General features: G+C 38.5%; 1 protein-coding gene across 13 annotated transcripts in view; it reads left to right on the top strand.

Moving 5' to 3' along the window:
• camk2d1 (calcium/calmodulin-dependent protein kinase (CaM kinase) II delta 1) overlaps positions 1 to 18,265 on the top strand; it is a 109,107-nt gene that overhangs the window by 88,128 nt on the left and 2,714 nt on the right. For 3 of the 13 annotated variants that reach the window (XM_028474921.1, XM_028474920.1, XM_028474922.1), the window contains exons 12-16: positions 483 to 525; positions 3,029 to 3,069; positions 10,994 to 11,042; positions 17,043 to 17,118; positions 17,206 to 17,300. In XM_028474921.1, the coding sequence (XP_028330722.1) occupies positions 483 to 525; positions 3,029 to 3,069; positions 10,994 to 11,042; positions 17,043 to 17,118; positions 17,206 to 17,300 (304 nt within the window). Of the gene's footprint in view, positions 1 to 482; positions 526 to 3,028; positions 3,070 to 6,055; positions 6,116 to 9,206; positions 9,252 to 10,993; positions 11,043 to 17,042; positions 17,119 to 17,205; positions 17,301 to 18,265 lie in introns of all 13 variants that reach the window. The other 10 variants (XM_028474914.1, XM_028474913.1, XM_028474912.1 and 7 more) reach the window with 5 other exon arrangements.

Here is an 18,265-nt window from a genome sequence, read left to right as displayed (position 1 = left end):
ACTCACACCTCAGTAGATCATTTTCAGTTGCTGCAGTAACTCAGATCAATGGCATCATCAGATCAATGGGAAGGTTTCTGTCCAAAGCTGCTCCTGTTTTCCATGGACTGATAAAAGCAAGGTTACAGTAACTGAATGAGCAAAATGTTCATTTAAATAGGGTGGTCTCAACCACGTCTACACGTGCACCTATTTTTGCTGCAATGTTAGTGAATTCCCCACAGCAGGTGAGGAAACAGCGCCATCAAAGGATTTACATTTTCTGGACAATTTAGGGACACACGTGCTTTGCTACTTTTTATTTCAGATCTTAGTGAATCCGCCCCTAAATCTTGCGAATGTGTAGTTGGAATGTCGGATAGGTCTATTGTTGCTTCACTTTATACATGTACGTAATAGAATTTACTTCAATACTTTCTTCTTGACCAATCATTAACCTCCATGGTTCTATTAATCCTGGTCTCTGTTTTTTTTTTTCCTAGGGTGCAATACTCACCACCATGCTCGCCACTCGCAACTTCTCAGGTAGGAGTGTTGCCGTTTGGGGGCAAAAGCCTCTGAGAGAGACAAAGGGTTTCTCTCCCTAACATTCTGAACTGTCTCTTTTTCCAACATCATGGCCTTTAAAAACCATCAAGTTCCATTTCTCCTCCCTTTTGAGTCACAACTGACAGAGACTGAGTGACGGCAGGAATCAATAAGGGCTATTTTAAAGGGCAAACAATTACAACACAGACAAACAATATTGATTCTCCTCCATGAAAATGACAGAAAGCCATATTTTCTCCTCATTCCTTTTTGTACTGTTTTAAAGTGCTATACCCTCAGTGTTCACTTCTGTTTTTTTCCTTTCCTCTCTTTTGTGGTGTCTCATGTGAAAGGTAAGTGTCCCTCTCCATGTGGCTGGCACTTCTCAGCAGTGCCCACCTACACTGTCTGGTTTGATTCAGAAGCATGTCATACTAAGTCAAGCTCCAGCACGAGGCTTTCAGCTGACATTATGCACCCACTGGCCACTGCATTGGAGGAAAAGATCACGTGTTCTTTGGTTAAATTGCTTAAAAAATACTGTTCTTTGCAGTAGATTCAACCTTTGTCTGCAATCAAAGTTCTTCATCCTCGATAAGAGTAATAGCAAGAATATCTCCATGTGAAGGAACTCCACCTAAAGAGCACAAAACACCACAACATGCATTGTGTGTGTCTGTGTAGAACTAGAAGATGTAGAATTACGTTGCAAGATCATCTTTTCATTTGTCGTAGTTTTAATCAACGAATTAAATCTTTTTGTTTTAGTCTAGAAACTAGCCTAAAGCTAAAAATAATTCTAATGACTTTAGCATTATTACCAAATAAATGTTAAACTTTTTTCTTTTTTTTTATTTATTTAGCACACATTAAAGAAAAAACTGCGTTAAAGGTGCAAGGAGGGAACCCCTTCCACCCATTTCAATAAACAAACAATTTAGAATGAGGGCTAACAAATAAACACTTATGAGACAAAATGCATAATTAAACTTTGAAATATGATATAATAATGAAATAATACATAAACAAAGTATACAAAAATCAATATTAAAAGGCAAATGAAAATATTGGACGAAATATTATTTGAAAATCAAAAGAGAAATACAAACTTAAAACATACATGAATACATATACACCCATATACACATGCAAATACAAACACGTTACACGTGGATTTTAAAGAGCTTAAACTTAGATAAAGTCGAAATTAACAAAATGAAGCTGCACAATACATCACGCTCTCACGGAAAAACATGATCCTGGCTCTAAAATAATAATTTCACTTTTCGAGTGAGCCACCATGAATTCCGCATTTCTTTCACACTGTGGTCACGACTTACAAGCTCGATGTGTTTCGATTGGATGTCATTTTGCACAATTGCTTATTACAACATTTAATTTACAGTTTTGGTTAGGGTTAAGGAAAGGGTTATGGTTTAGACTTTAGACGATAACTCCCATGAAAATGCATTGCTTTGCAATTACCACCAAGAAGTGCCACAACATTTAGTGACGCGCAGCGCGGACAAAACCCGTGTCATGCAGCATGAAAGGGTTACGTGCTGCTTGACATGTAGAATATTGTGTTGCCATGCACGCAAAATTAATCCCAAATGAGTCCATTTTGTGTCAGTTACGAACTTCATGAGACTGGGCTTTATTATATGAGCAATGGTGGATCAGGTGGTGTATTGGTCGTCTTCTGATCGAGAGGTTGGAAGTTCGACCTCAGGGCTATATCTGTCAACGTGTCCTTGGGCAACCCTAAATTGCTGCCAATGGTTGACTTGCTGCCTTGCATGGCAGCTTTATCCCATTGGTGTATGAATGGGTGAATGAGCGGATATTGTAATAAAAGCGCTCGAAAAATAAAGTCCATTTTCCTATTATATTACTGTTATAGGGAAGTAACGTGTCAGAAATTGACTCTTCTCGTACAGCCCAGTTGCTCTTTACAGACCTTTGGATTAGCAGATTTGCACAGAAAACAGTTCCTCCAATCAGCCAGTTTAAACACAATGTCACTACAAAGCCTTTATCAGTCATCGTATTGAAACTTGTCTGATGATCAGATTATCATGATCCTTTCCTCTAATTTCACCCTTGTAGAAAATGCACCAAACTTGAACGACCCACTTTCTGCACCACGTACTACTACTGACCATCAGTCAGTCTGCATGTTACATGAGAAAGTAAAAATTGTTGATTTGGTCACAAAAGTTGTAATTTGTGCATGTTTTTTTTACAATTTAGAAAAATAAAACCGGAATAAAAAGAGGCCAAAAGGCACAAATTAGCGGACACTTGTTGTCCTGCATCCAATTGCATGTATCAGATGCATCGTATCCTTTCGTAATTTTCTTTTTGTCCAGTCTGCACCAATTACAGCATGGTCCGCTTTGATGCTGCTCGTAATTGGGCACCCCTGAATAGACCTGCCTGTGTGTGTGTGTTTCTGTCCGGTTGGCACCTGATTTGCCTATTATCTTTGTTTCTGCAGCAGCCAAGAGTCTTCTGAACAAGAAGCCGGATGGTGTCAAAGTAAGTCCACCACCTTTCCCTTTGATGATCTTGTATTGGTAAAGAAAAGAAGCTCATGTTGTAAGAGGGGAAACTTGTTTTTCTAACTGGGTGTGTCGGAAGTACTGCCTCTCTTTAGCTTTGTCAGTGTTCGACTGAACAGGAAGAGAATTTGTTATCTGAGCAGAGGAGATTGGTGCAAACTAATCACTGGCGATTACTGCGTAATTCAATGGTGGGCTCTATCGCCCCGTTTTTTCCAATAGTCAGAGAAAGAAAATTGCCTTTGGATAATTAGTGAGACTATCATTCTAAAAGTGAAGCCTTGAGCTCATTGGCTCTTAAAGGTTTCACAATGTTCTGATTCTTTAAAAAAAAGACTCAATAACGGTGGACAGAGCTAAGCAGAAAGCACATTTCTCTCATGCCTGTCCAGCCAATGTGGAGCCATAAACCCAACTTTAATTGGAGCTATTGTGTTTGCTCCACCCATGGCTTTCATTACAATGTACATCTGGTTTTTGTTGCTACGATGCAGAAAAGGAAGACGGACAGTCCAGAACATTTCAGGGTAGGCCTTTCTCATGCTTTGTGCCCAACCTGCAGTGAGGCGTTAGTGGTAGAAACCCGATTGTGTTCAAACTTCAGCCAAACACTGGGGGACACTGTGTGACTCAGCAGTATTTTGCTTTGCAAAGATGAAGAGTCCATGAGTTCTCTGGACAGTCTGAATTATTCCATCAGGTTTGAGTGTATAAAGGCCACCTAAAGTGCTACTGGACTCACATGATGCTATTAGACTGATCCCAGTTTAGATAAAATACCCACATTGTCTGCCTGCAGGCCTCCCTGAAGACTTAAACTACCGCTTTTATGAATGTTTAAAGCTGCAAAAACTGCTGAAACAGAGAAATTCCTCCTCCTAATTATTTTTAAAAGTCTGAAAACACTAACCCAATTATTTCCAGGATCAATGGGTTTCTCCTGAAATAGGAGTCCTACAGTGTGTCCCCAGATATAGAGAGCCATAAAGCAGAAAAGAGTCTTAGGGTAGACACGTTTTTTGTTTCACTGTAGCCGAAACCTTTTTTTCAAGTAGATGAGGCAATATTTTGTTATGTTCTTTTATTTTAGTGAGTGAAAACTGTGCAACATGCAAAGTGAAAACTGTGCCACATGCAAAGTGTTCTTCTGTCAGGCGTTTATGGATGTTAATATAATTTGCCAACCACATAAAAGAAAAGCATATCTGTCTGCAAAAACCAGTCAACGTGGAACTGCGGATTTCTGAGTTGAATTGAAGGCAGCATCAGCCCTAATGTTATAGGTCACAGATGGAGTTCCGGGAGAGTGCAAATTGCCCTTCTAGGTGGCGCAAATCTGGATGTAATTTTATTAAGCGTCCCTTTATGTTTAACCAAATGTGGGAACATTGCTGATATGGAGTTCCTCAGAGAAAGACGGTTCATTAGCTTCTGCAATAATGTGCAACGCAAAGAAAATAATCCCTGAAAAAAAACAGTCAAAACCTCAAAAGATGTGAGAATTTTTTTTTATTTTTAGTTTGAGTGTCTATATAGTATTTCATTATTTCATTGTCCAAGTCAGGCCTGTGTCTGTGATCCAACAGTCAAGTTGTTGTAGCTAATTTTTGAAGATGTTTATGATGTCATTAGGGCTCGCATCGATTTGAACTTGATTGTGAATGGTCAATACAAGGTACAAACAAATGTATTTGAATACTTGTGATGCCGATCATGCTGGTGTTTCATAAGCCTGGGTGAAATGGTATTTCCACTCTGGAAGATAGAAATTTGGTTTAAAGTCCCACCTCATGTTCTCAGATCATGTCCTTCAGCTCTTTTTGGAGGAAGGTTCCTATTGCATTGCAGTTTTTCCGACGCTGGAAGAAGCTTTTTTTTTTCCTTTCTGAGACATGAATGATACTTTCTGATCTTTTCATATTAACATTTGGTAAACAATGCCGTCTACGGTAATTCAATTGTTTACCTTAAAGGGGACCTGTAGTTAATTTTGATTGCAATCTCCACCACCTACATAGTGGATGCTTTGGCAAATCCTGTAACCTGTGGTGGTTCCAGTTGTTTTGATGGCTAAAGTCTGTTTACTCGTGAACTTCCACCCCACTGTGTAAGCAACCATCAGTCACTGAAGTCGGTCGGCAGCTGATGGTGGCTCCGCAGAAGCCACCAGAATTACCATTTTAACACCTCATACGACTCTGTTGTACAACATGGCAGCGAGGATGTCTGAGGAAAGGGCAACTCAACTTTATTTATATAGCGCAAATTACAACCAAGTCATCTCAGCACGCTTAACAAAATATATGGTCCATAGTAAGAAAGAAAAGGTTTAAATACCTTCTGGCTGCCGTTAATATCCAAAAAAAACCCTCTAGTGTTCTATATTATCTTTGATGGGACTTTCAGGTGAAGTTCATGACTAACCCTTTTAAAACAAAACGATTATTTTAAGAGTATTTGCTTTATATTATATACATCTGACCTTTTGAACTGATGTAAATGATTTGTTACTTCTTGTTTTTAATTAAACAAAGAAAAACAAATGCAGTGTCTAACAAAAAATACATTTTGTGTGAAATGGACACAGCTGCATAAAAAGTGCTCTTTGCATGTTTACATACAAAAACAAGGTGCCAAAGTGTTTTTAGGTTGGTGCAGGTCGTGATGTTTGGTCAGCTTGAGGTTTAACTCTATGCATGATTGAGTCATTTGTTTTCCCCACTCTTTCAGGCTGTTGTTCTTCTGCACCTGCTGTCATGTTAGATGAATAAATCACTTTAGTTTCCATGTTCAAACTGTAGAAGTATCTCTGTATGTAGAGGACTGCTCTTCTTAAAGAGCGTGTTCCACTCTCCATCCACCAGCTGCAGCTTGAAGAGCAAATGTTTGAACTCTAAGCCTTGTCACTTCTGCCCTGTCCCTGTGTTCGTCTACCTGTCTCTGTGTTCACTTTGTCCCTCCAGATCAACAACAAGGCCAATGTGGTCACCAGCCCCAAAGAGCCTGTCCCCACTCCTTCTCTGGTACACTGTGTGCCTGCCTGCTGCACGCCTGTCTGCTTCACACATTTCTGTTGAATCTCATGTGTTTTTAATGCAGTTGTGTTTCGACCATGCCGCGCGCTGTCTGCACACACAACCGGGTTGCTTTATTGCATTGCTGCGTTGCTCTCCATGGGCTACATTCCCCTCTGTTGTTGATGATGGCTGTAATGGTGTTAAAGCCACTGGTTTCTGTTGCAATCATGAGACGAAAACATGTTATGGAGCCATTCTGTAGAAACTCATACAGTTCTACATCTACAAATCTGTTGTTATTGGTACTGATTGACATTAATGTTTAGATAACTTTTAAAGGTTGAATCCCTAAATGTTTTCCCTCATCCAACAACTAACATTCATACAGTTAACATATGAGACTGAAAACAGTTTGATTCTAAAAGGATGGATGAAAGAAGATAATGTACAATATTTTACTAATTCCCATTGGTTGAAAGGAGCCAGGAGGGAAGAGTTTTTGAATGTGCAGCTCTTAATTTATTGTCTTTGACTGTGGCTAAATCATATGAGAACGTCTCACATTTGTATTTCACCTCCAACTCATATTACTGCTGATTAATGCACAGTTCTTTCTGGGAAAGAATGTGAGAGAAAAGTAAGTGCTCTACACGTGTACATTGTTACATCCCTCTTATTATATACCAGTATAGTAACACAGTTACAGTGTAGTACTAGATAGAAGCCTTTAAAAGTGCAAAAGGACTTGGGCTGTGAGTGAATATTTCCTGTTTTATATTCATGCTAATTTTGGAGCTTTTTAGCAGGAAACAGGCACAAGTGAATATTATTTTTTCCCTCAAGATAAAAGCCAGACAAACTGTGCTAAAGCCTTTGACTCTAATCTCAGTGAAGATGATTTGACTGTTGGTTTTTATCAAGGTATTACATTTATAAAACATTAGGTTTTAAGCTAACTTAGCATGTATGAATGGTCCGTATTTCTCCAGACTGTTGTCAATGCTTTCATTAATCTAATAATAACCTTTTTTTTATTCTTTTGTTGAGCATTATGAACAAACCCTTAAATGTTTTTAAGCACTGGAGGGTCAGGGGTTAATATCTTGTGGAAGGCTTTGGGAAAAGCAAGATAATTCCCATCAATGTGGGTACCAAATCTCCTCGGGCCTCACATTGGGAGCTCACTGCTACCGTCTGTCATTTGTCCTAACTTGTAAAATATCTTCAATAAGGGTAACATGGTATCTTACTCCTACATGCATATTAAAGCCTGTATAGTTGTCAACATTGAAGTTGTTTGTAGGTTGTACACATCACCACTTTAGAGCAAAAAAGTTCTTGATTTCACCATAAAAGTGCATTTACATATATATTTTTTTAATTTTAATTTTTTTTAATTTAGGAGAGTCGTTCTATGTTTATGTTTGTGACTTTGCTTGTGATTGATCAACTGGTTACTGTGAATGTCAAAACTTTTTCTTGGTGTTTTGTATTATATGGCCCAAATTGTAGAATTCAAGTGTGCCACCTGATTTTAATTTATTTATTATCATTGTCTAAAAAGTGTGTTTACATCTAAATGTTGAGCTTCTAGTCTGTGTCCACTCATCTCTTTTCTGTGTGTGATAGTGCCGTAGTCATTCTGGTTGTAGTGTTTTTCCCAAAATGCGGATATTTCCCTTTTCTACCTAGTATCAGGGCCACACGGAACCAAAAAACTCAAATATTCTCGTTAAAAGATTTGTGAAGTTAAAAAAAGTACATTCATACATATTTACTGAATTTAAGAAGCAAAACAAACTGAAGTCAGTGGTGGCTCAAGTCAATCATCTCTGTTATGCATCATAACATGTCCTTGAAAAACTCATATACCTTTTATAAATCATTGAAAGAATGAGAATAATTACCTCCTAGAAATTAAGCTATAACAAAACAAAACAAAAATCAAAGTTTAGAGTACATTAAGGGCTCTATTCTTTCATGTGCGCAAGTCCAAAAAGCCGCGCAGCGGTGCTGTTTTTGGCTGTGTGCTATTCTCCCCCGTACTTAAGTCAGTCACTACGCGCCTCCATCCCAGTTACGTACTCTGGGTGGATCAGCCCTGAAATGTGTGTTCCCATTCAAATCTGGCTTTGAAACACTATATTGCACTAGAAATATGGACTTACATTTTAAGCCACATTGTGTGTTCTGCAGCAGCAGCTGTGATCACTCAGCTGCTGCTGCTGCCGTGTGATTAATTGAAACTCTGACAGACATAGACTTCTGTCCACGTTGGTCACAGTGATTCAACTATTTTCATACTATGTCCAACATAAAGTCACAGTTTTAACCACTATAGAGTGAAACAAGCTGTCATGCCGATGAGGACGCACCAGAAACTGTTACCACACATATTTTAATGAGACTCAGCTCAGGTCGCTTTAAACATTTTATATTTAAAACTGCATATTATGGAAGCCAGTAGTTCTGTTTCACTGCAAACAGAATATGGCCGATCCTCAGTCACACTGCAATAATCTGATCAAATCAACCTGTTATATTGTTTATCAATGAAGGCGTTTAAAATTGAAAGTGAACTTTATCATTTTCACGAGTTTAAATGACATCTACAAGCGTTAGTCCGTGATTTCTAGACAGCCCCAAAAAAATGACATCACCGCCTCCTTTCTTTCAGCCCGCCTTCATTCACACATACGCGCTTTTTGGCTTCTTACACGCGGTGGGCGTAAGAAGCCAGAGAATACACGTTGGAGAGAAATGCGTAACTACAGGCGCGCAAAAAAGCACTTAAGTCCAGATTGGAGAATAGAGCCCTTAATAATTATCAGCATATACACTTCAATAAATAACTAAAAGTTTGCAGCATCATCGTTGGCTAAACCGCTGACTAACACTTTCCTGAGTATTTAGACTTTTTTGTCAAATTTGAAATTCTTTAAAGTTAAATTAAATGAAAGGTTTCTTTGTGTGGCACTAATACTCCACTTCTCCCTCCTATACTGTATTTATTGGTTATGTTTTTCCAATCTTCTTACCAAACTCACTTTCCTTCTGCACTTGTATGATTTTCCCACCGTTGGTCCCGTCCAATCAGGAGCCTCAAACCACTGTTATCCACAACCCAGCTGACGGAAACAAGGTATCCACTGATCAGGCGCGGCTCAGAGGTCGCAGTTAACTGCTGATGTTTGCAGTTAGAATTTGCATAGAATAGAGCCTTGATGTTGCTTTTGACGATGCTCTTTGTGTGTACTTGGTTGGTTGTTGAATCTGCCATGGTAACAACTCTATAAAAACTACCTTGCATGTTATCAACTGTTGCATGCAATTGTGTTTTGCAGCCCATGATATTTATAGAAATGAAACCGTATTTGTATTTACGTGTTTTGCAGAATGTGTCATGACATGTAATGTTTTAGACCTTGAGAAACATGAGTTTTGCAGTCTTGTGACAAAGGGATTGTGCATGTCATTGGAATGGCCATGCTGAGCTGTTCCAAAGTGAATCCACATCAGAACATACAAGAATCCCATTGTCTTCTTGGTGAAGATTTTTGGATGGACACCATCATGTGTAACCATAGGTTTCTACTGTGAGCAGTGCATGTTTGTAACTGTGCAGTGATTGTGGTGTTGTGCATAGTGCTGCATATAGATTATTTTATTTGTATATATATAACACTTTATTTCAACTTTTATACATAATGGCTGACATTACGCTGTAAATATTATGACATGACACTTGTCATTAGCATGAATAAGGTGTAATGAAGGCTGTCATTAAGTGTTGTTTGTTACCCTAAACCTAACCCTTTGTTACCCTAACCCTGTCTAACGTAACCCTAACTGCCTAATCCCACTAGATCCCTCCACCTAACCCAGAAAATGCCAAGCTCCAAAAGTGTTATAATTTAGCAAACGACACTTAATGACAGCCTTTATAACACCTAAGTTATTTATGCTAATGACAGCATGATGTCAGCCTCATGTATATAAAACTCCAAGTAAAGTGTGACTGATTATTTTTGCTTGGTAAGAATGTTTAGGTGCATAGATAGAAGTGGCTCTTGTTGAAGTTATCACATTTAGCATTCAATTTATTGAAATGGCATTTTCTGTTTGTGTGTTTTTAAACTTGTCCCACAAAAGTTACATTATAAAATTGAGCTCTGGGAAAAAAAGAACTACATTTGGATGTGTCTTATTGGCCAATCAGGTACCTAGTCTAGTTATTACAATGTAATCTAATTGGCTGGCAAAGATCCCTTGTCTCAGTTCCTAATTGATCTATTGGAGATTTGCATCATGTTTTAAATCCTCATAATCTAAAGTGTAGTGGAGGTCTTGTTTTGATTTTACACTAATTATGCAACTTTCAAGTTATATTTAGAGATGTTCAATATTGGCTTTTTGCCAATATTGTCCAACACTTAATTTTTGATATTAACCAATACCAATGTGTACATAGAGCCCCTCCCCTCCCAATCTAATTTTACCATGCATTATATACATCTTAATGGAAATAACATGGTAACCCTACTTCTAATATGACGTTTCACTGGATATGTTCCATGTAAAATGGCAAAATAAGAAATTCCGTAATGGACCGATATCCATATTTATTGTCAATGTGTCGTGTCATTTATTTTTTTAATATTGTCTTAAATAACATCACACATGTTTTTTCACTATGGGTTGTAATCCAATGCACATGTCAGTCGATATTACATTTCATGGCAAATATCGGCTGATTATACTGCCCAATTCTACATTCAAGTGTGAAATATTAGTTGGAATGATTTCATACAGTTATATTTTCAGTTATCAAAAATCTTTTTGAGGTAAATATTTCCTCTCCTTTTCCTTTTGTTCTTGTCACAGGAATCTAGTGAGAGTGCCAACACTACCATTGAGGATGAAGATGTCAGAGGTAAAGAATCTCAGAACTTCTCTCATTGGTAATTACTGAACAAAATAAGAGGTAATCCTCATTAGTTAATCCTATCTTCAGCTCTCACTAAACTGGGCTTGGAGTCCCTGTCAGTTCTTTAAGTTTTGTTCCAAGTCTCCAGGGCTTTGAAAGATTGTTTTTCTTTGTGCTTTTCAATCAGCACTTTTAACTTTTCCCTCTTTTGCATTCATTAATCAATTATTCCAAAACAACCTCCTTATTCCTCATTCTGCCTCTTTCCTTCCATACTGGAAAGAAATGCTGAATAACAGAGTCTTTGCCACAATGTGAAGTAATCTAATAATTTCCCTCAAATACAATTGGTTTGTTTAAATAGATTATATTGGAGTAAACCTTTTAACTGTTTGCATCTGTTGCAGGAATGTGTTTGTCCTTCCTTGTCTCTACATCTCATTGTGTTCCATTCATTGGTTCACTTTGCTTATTAGAACTGACCACTACCCGATTGATCCAAATAAAATTCTACATGGATGAAAATACTTATTCTCAACATTTCACCAATTGTAGTTGTAGCAAAAACAGACAAAACCTTCATATCAGGTTTGAAGTATGTTGGTTGAAGCATAGCATTGTTAGTACAGACAGCTTCATAAAGAATGACTTGTGGTCAACATATATTTTAAATATACCTTTAGTTTAAAACTTAAACCTTTTTTGCGATACATCATCATCCCTAAGTCAGATTTCTGTAAGTAGATTTGCAATGTTAGAAACATAGTCAATAATTTTTTTCTTTGTCTTTTGACATCATCAATTTTGTTTGTGTTTGTAGAAATACTTACTCTATAGGGGATGGACACATGTTAAATTTGCATCACGATGTTGCAATTTTAAAGCAACACGAGATGTATCGTCAAGGATATGGGTGGTATTGTGACAGGATGATCTACTACACACCAGATTATTACCTTCCACCAAGGAGGTCATATTTACTGTATGTGTTAGCAAGATTACTTGAAGATTTTAACCAAAGATGAACCTTACGTCATGGAAGACTGCGTTAAAACAGAAGGGATCTCGATTGCTATACTGATTCTAGACCAGTTTAAAAAAATAAATAAAAACTCCTATTTCTCATCATTTGCAAAATTATAAAAAGTCACATCTTGGAACCTAATTAATCAATTTGGTAACACAAGTTTTCTACTTAAAGGCTGACATTATGCTGTCATTATTATGACATGACATCTGTAGTTAAGTGTCGTTCGTTAAACTAACCTTAACCCTAACCCCACTAGATCCCTCCATCTAACCCGAAACATGCCAACATAGCTCCAAAGGTGTCATAATTTTGTGAACATCACTTAATGACAGCCTTCATGACACATTATTCATACTAATGACAGATAATTACCTTGTAATATCAGCCTTATATATAAAACTTAAAGTAAAGTTTTACCACCAATTTTTATGAAGTTTGACTCAGTTGTATTGGTACCTACTGTATTGCTATTAATGGGGACGTGAATTTCTTCCAAGTCTTTAAAGTGTGAATTATCATTGTACCAATATAAATGTACATCAAAGTGTGTATTATGTGCTGTTAAAGATGCATCACACTCTAAATGTTGAAGTAATATACTGGGGAGTCCAAATACTGGGGAGCATGAACCCTGATCATCTGCTCTTAGACACGCATGCTGTGTCTCTGCCATGATTACAAAGTTGCGGTGTGAAAGAAAGCGAGCGGGTGAAGACCATGATGCTTCACCACAGGAATGTGTTCTGATTCAGACGTCATGTTGTGTATTTGAAGTGTTTACTGCAGTCGTGACCTTTGAGTCGATAAACAAGTTACTCGTGAAGATTTAGCCTTTTGTGATTGTTGACATTTTACTCAGGGATTCGTGATCAGCGACTGATATTTTCCGTCCGTATCGATGTGAGCGTGCCAGCAAATTCCCAAGGACACACTCAAGCCCATTCAGTGGTAACATAAAAGCATCCTTTATAATGGCTTCCATTGTTAGTCATGGCTGATGTCATTCCTCAACTCTCCAGTGATTGTATTCACTCCAGTTTTTGCGCTGTTCTTCTTTTCATCACCTTAATATGTGCAGAATTGTTGAGTTTTTTTTTTTTTTTACAGACTTCCACATGGTTTGTTGCTCTAATTAGTTCCATCAGTGGCTCTTTCATGTAAATCCTTTACTGTCAGCTGGTGAACTAACAGAGTTTTGAATGGTTTGTCACTTCCTGCATGCTTGTCATGTTGTGTTCATTACATATTTTCTCTCACCTGTCCTTCGTCTCATCCCTGCCCCATCCTCATAATCACAGCACCCTTCATCTACCAACTAAAGCACTCGCCCCCCTCCACCTGTCCCTCCACCTCAGCACGTTCCCTTCCTTGCTATCTGTCCTCCTCCTCCTCCTCCTCCTTCTGCCTGTTCTCTTGGACTGTTTGGCCCACTGGTGAGGAGTGCTGTCACTACATCCTGTGGGCGCTGCTGGCTGCTTACCTACTCCTCTTCATCACGTCTTTTTTCCTGGTTTTTGTCTCTGACCATCCCATCTCATGTCACTGTGGCCCTCCGCACACCCCCAAGCAGGGGCCCCTGCCCAGTCTGGGCCACAAAGACTCCCATTGTAAGTCCCACTGTAAAGCAAAGCTAGGAAAGAAGCTCTTTTGAAGCTGTTTGGGACAATATACTGTATTTTTTCTTTATCAGTTAAAGACATAGTGTTGGCCTCACTAATCAATTAATTGAAGATCATATCCTCGAAAAAAAATGTAAAAGGTCGAAAGTTTGTTTTGATCTGTTCTGTAAACACATTTATTGATATCGTCGGAAAAGTTTCATCCAATGCATTGTGGTATGTGGGGTCTCATAGACGGATCCATAAAAGTGTTTTGACTTCATTTGGATTCAGATCTTCTCGTGTAAACCCCAAAATAAATGTCCGCCGTTATTTTGCCGCAACTTTCAGTCCGTGAAAACACAAGAAATGTGTTGAAAGTCACTTTGGCAGAGTTTTTCATGATAAACGCAAATAAATTGGGGGGACCATGGCTCAGTGGTAGAGTGGGTTCGAATCCCACTCTATCCAACTCATTGTCATTGTGACCTTGGGCAAGGCACTTTACCCACATTGCCTCGTGTGAATGGGTATGAATTGTGCATGAATGTTGGTGGTGTCCGAGGGGCCATAGTGGCAGCCACGCTTCTGTCAGTATGCCCCAGGGCAGCTTTGGCTACATTGTATCTTATTACCACTGGTATTACTGATGCACGCTTTGAGTCTCCTTGAAAAAAGCGCTATATAAATCTCAGTCATTATTATTGTTATTATTATAAATTGGATGTCTCATGGAATGAGATGATGCCACAGGGAATAAACCAGGAACAAACTACAATAAAAACTAAGTTAAATGAAGACAGTGTCTGAGAAGAAACTCAAGAAATAATTGTAAGAATGAAGTGACAACACTTCTATGCATCTGTTTCCTGGACTCCACATCCCATATTTATATAGCGCCAAATACAAGTCATCCCATAGCATCAGCAATGGAGAGGAACAACTCCCTTATAACAGGAAGTAACCTCAAGCAGAACCAGGCTCAGAGGTGGCAGCCATCTGCCTTGACTGGTTGGGGTTAGTAGACAGAAAGAAGAGAACAGCATGGAGAGACAGGACATCAGAACAGCGAACCATGGATCAAGAACCACCAACTCCAGCACCAAGACACTTGCAACAGAAAATGATAGTGTTGGCAAGGATGAGATGATCTAGAAGAAGGGCTCAAGGGGGAGAAGTCACTTAAGGGTTAGAGGCATGGTTAGAGAGTCAGTGTAGGAACAAGGAAGTGGAAGAGAAGACTACATCTGTCACACAACCCCATCCTTATCCTGACCCCCACCTCAGACCCCCCCAGGTGGGAGAAGCTGAAGACCAGAGGAGAGCGAGGGATGAAATGTCTAAACCTTTTCCTCATACACTTTTTTTTGAATAAGTAGGTTTTAAGTTTAAGCCTTAAAGGTGGAGAGAGTAGCAGCCTCCTGTGCTAAGACTGGAAGCTGGTTCCACTGGCAAGAAGCCTGGGAGTTGAACGCTCTGCCTCCTTTACTACTTCTAGACTCTACACTCGGAACATCCAGTAAACCAGCGGGAGCGGAGTATTCTGCCCGGGCAATAGGACACTAACAGGTCTTTGAGATACACTGGAGCTTGATCATTAAGAGCTTTGTATGCTAACAGGAGGGGTTTTAACATTGCTTCTTTGATCCTTTGATGTCAGCTCTGAAGCAGAATTTACCAATGGTTGGATTGTTCAACCATTAATAGGAAACATGAGCTGGGATCAGTCAGACATGAGATGGGCTGGTTGCTGATGATTGGATGTTGCAGTAGTCATCAATAAAATATGATAAAATGTATTGAATGCTTGTTACTTTGAGTTATGCTTGCTCTTGAAAAAGATGTCCTGCTCTTAAAGCCCGTCACCCTGGTTTGGTTCACTTTATAAATGGTTTCATAACAGCTCCAGGCCTTCCCTTTGAGAGAGACCTTATCTGAGTTTCTGTTCAGCTAAGCTAATGTTTGTTTTTCGCTAAGTAAAGTCCATGTACCCAAAGCTCCATGTTTTAGCTGATTTAGCAGACATGACCCAGGCGTTTCTACTGTAAGAACCAATGACTAGACAGACTGGCCCTGTGTCAGTGGTTGTGCGTTCCTCCTGCCTCTGTATAAGTCGAAGCTGCTGTCCAGACTCTGACCAGTAAAACTCCCCCAGTAGAAGATGCTGCGCTTTACGATTGTGGGTTTTTTAGTGTTGGTGTCATTCGATGGGCTTGATGCCAGCCGGCAGACTGTAAGTGTCCAGCTTGGATACAACACGAGTGAACCTGAAGATGCAGTAGGTAAAACTGGAGCTTTGATATTCTCTAATAGTCTGTGTTACACTACTGACGTTTGCTGGTGGTCCGAGGAGATACCGGTACAGGGAAAAGGCAACATCTGATGAGGTATCAACCATTCAATCCAGTTTGTGGAAAACCTTTCAGAAGCATTACAGCATTTTTTCTATCAAAGGATGAGAACAGTGACATTAATAGACTGGAAGATAAAAATAGGGTAAGATGACTGATTTTAGCTTAAATAACGGATCCATGGTTTGTGTCTTGTTGGACAATCAGATGAGTGAGATTGGAAGCAGCAAGATTGCATTTTACATTTTTTGGAGTTGGTTATTCTTTGTAAGTGTTGAATTTACATTTCAAATTACTTTGATTCTATTTCCCTCTATATACAGGACTGGATAAACATACAAATCATAAAGGAATGAGGAAAATTAAGATAAATTTAAAAAAAAACATAAAATATTTAATTCAGAAAATGTTTTGGTTGAAAATGAAAAAAGGAGCAGAAATTATTTAACTCTAATTTTATGGCTTTGAATATCAAAGTTAAAAACATAATTAAAAAGGATTTATCGGTGGCTAAAGGAAACATTCAGTACTACGTTAGTGTTTGGCTGAATGGTAAACGGGTTACATAATAACAAAGTCCTCATCTTTAAAAAAAATGATCTTCAGTGTGTGTGTGTGTGTGTGTGTGTGTAAGTCACTGGCGTCACTGTATCACCTCCATGTCCTTCTCACCTGTCGTATGTTACATGAACTTTACGACACTACGAAGCACTTACTCTTTCCATGGTTGTTTCCTAGCTCACCTCCTTAGCATGAAAGGTAACATTGATGTTGTCATTGGTAAAGCCGTGCTCACCAACGCACTTTTCCGTTACTCATTCAGTGTTTTTGTGTTATTCGTCGCAAAATGGTGCCCAGTCCCTAAACATTGTTGCATTATCACAGTATAATGTTGGATATGTGTTCTCATTCTCCGTCCTGGTCCGTTTTAATCTCTTCTTTTGTGGTTTTCTTTATTACACCAACTTCTGCTGTTCTTCTATTGTTTAAGTTCAAAACGTTGTGTGTGTGTGTCTCTCTCTCACAGCACGTAAACAGGAGATCATTAAAGTGACCGAGCAGCTGATTGAGGCCATCAACAATGGAGACTTTGAGGCCTACACGTAAATACTCGTTAAAACCTTGTCTGTTCTGCCACATGTTGACACGTCTCCATGACGCTAACGCGGCTCTTTGATGTCGTACCACAGGAAGATCTGTGACCCTGGGCTCACGTCCTTTGAGCCCGAGGCTTTGGGTAACTTAGTGGAGGGCACCGACTTCCATCGCTTCTACTTTGAGAACGGTACGATATGTTCAATGGTTAGCATAGCTGCTAAATACTAATCCAATCTTTTTTTCCCCCAACATTTCTAAGCTATTCATGGACGAGTTTTTATGTAAATACAGAAGTTTAAAGACCCGCAATTTCAAATTCATGTCAGTTGGTTTTCATTCTCTTATTAGTATCATAATTCTATTTAAATTTTTTGACGGCTTTATTCAAATTTGACCTTTCCCTCCATTCTTTTATAAAGTTTATAAGTTTCTCTGAGCAAACACAGTAATAGACTTTGTACTGTGTTCTGCTAAATGTGCCTTGTGTAGCAAAGTAAATTCCGCCCTCTAGTGGACAAGTTGTAATATTACGTTTAATAGATTTAGATTTGTAACTTTTATCACAGCTAGGGGCCACAAAAATTGTCTCATCCAACATTCATGTCAGCATTTAGATTTGATCAATCTGAACATTAATACAGGTAAAAACAAAGTGTTTATTTTAATTTGTAATGGGTTTTTTCCTGTTTGTGTCTTTTGAGTCATTTTGTGTATTTTTGCCATTTTGTTTGTTTCTTCACGTGTTTGTGTGTTTTCATTGGTGTTTTTGTGTATTTATGTAGTCATCTTGTGTGTTTTTAGAGTCCTGTTATGCATTTTTGTTGTGGTTTTTTCAGTTCCAGTGTGTTTGTTTTAGTCTAAACAAAAAATGATTCTAACACAAATCACAATTTTAAAATATGCAACAAGACTGAAAAAGGCAGAAGCAAAAATGCTAATATGCCCAACATAAATAACGTTTAAGTTACCTTTTCCAATAATACAAAAGAAATGCAAGCATTCAGCAAGTACATTTGAGTTGCCTTTTTTCAAATAATGCAAAAAAAGTATATATATATACACACACACACACACACACACACACACATACTTTTTCTTTTATATACAACATTTAACAAGGAATATAAACATGTTTCTACTGCTTCACATAAT

Source organism: Gouania willdenowi, chromosome 18, assembly GCF_900634775.1.
Source record: "Gouania willdenowi chromosome 18, fGouWil2.1, whole genome shotgun sequence".
NCBI classification, from domain to species: Eukaryota; Metazoa; Chordata; class Actinopteri; order Blenniiformes; family Gobiesocidae; genus Gouania; species Gouania willdenowi.
The sequence above is the reverse complement of the archived record's forward strand: the minus strand, read 5'-3'. Positions and strand labels throughout refer to the sequence as shown.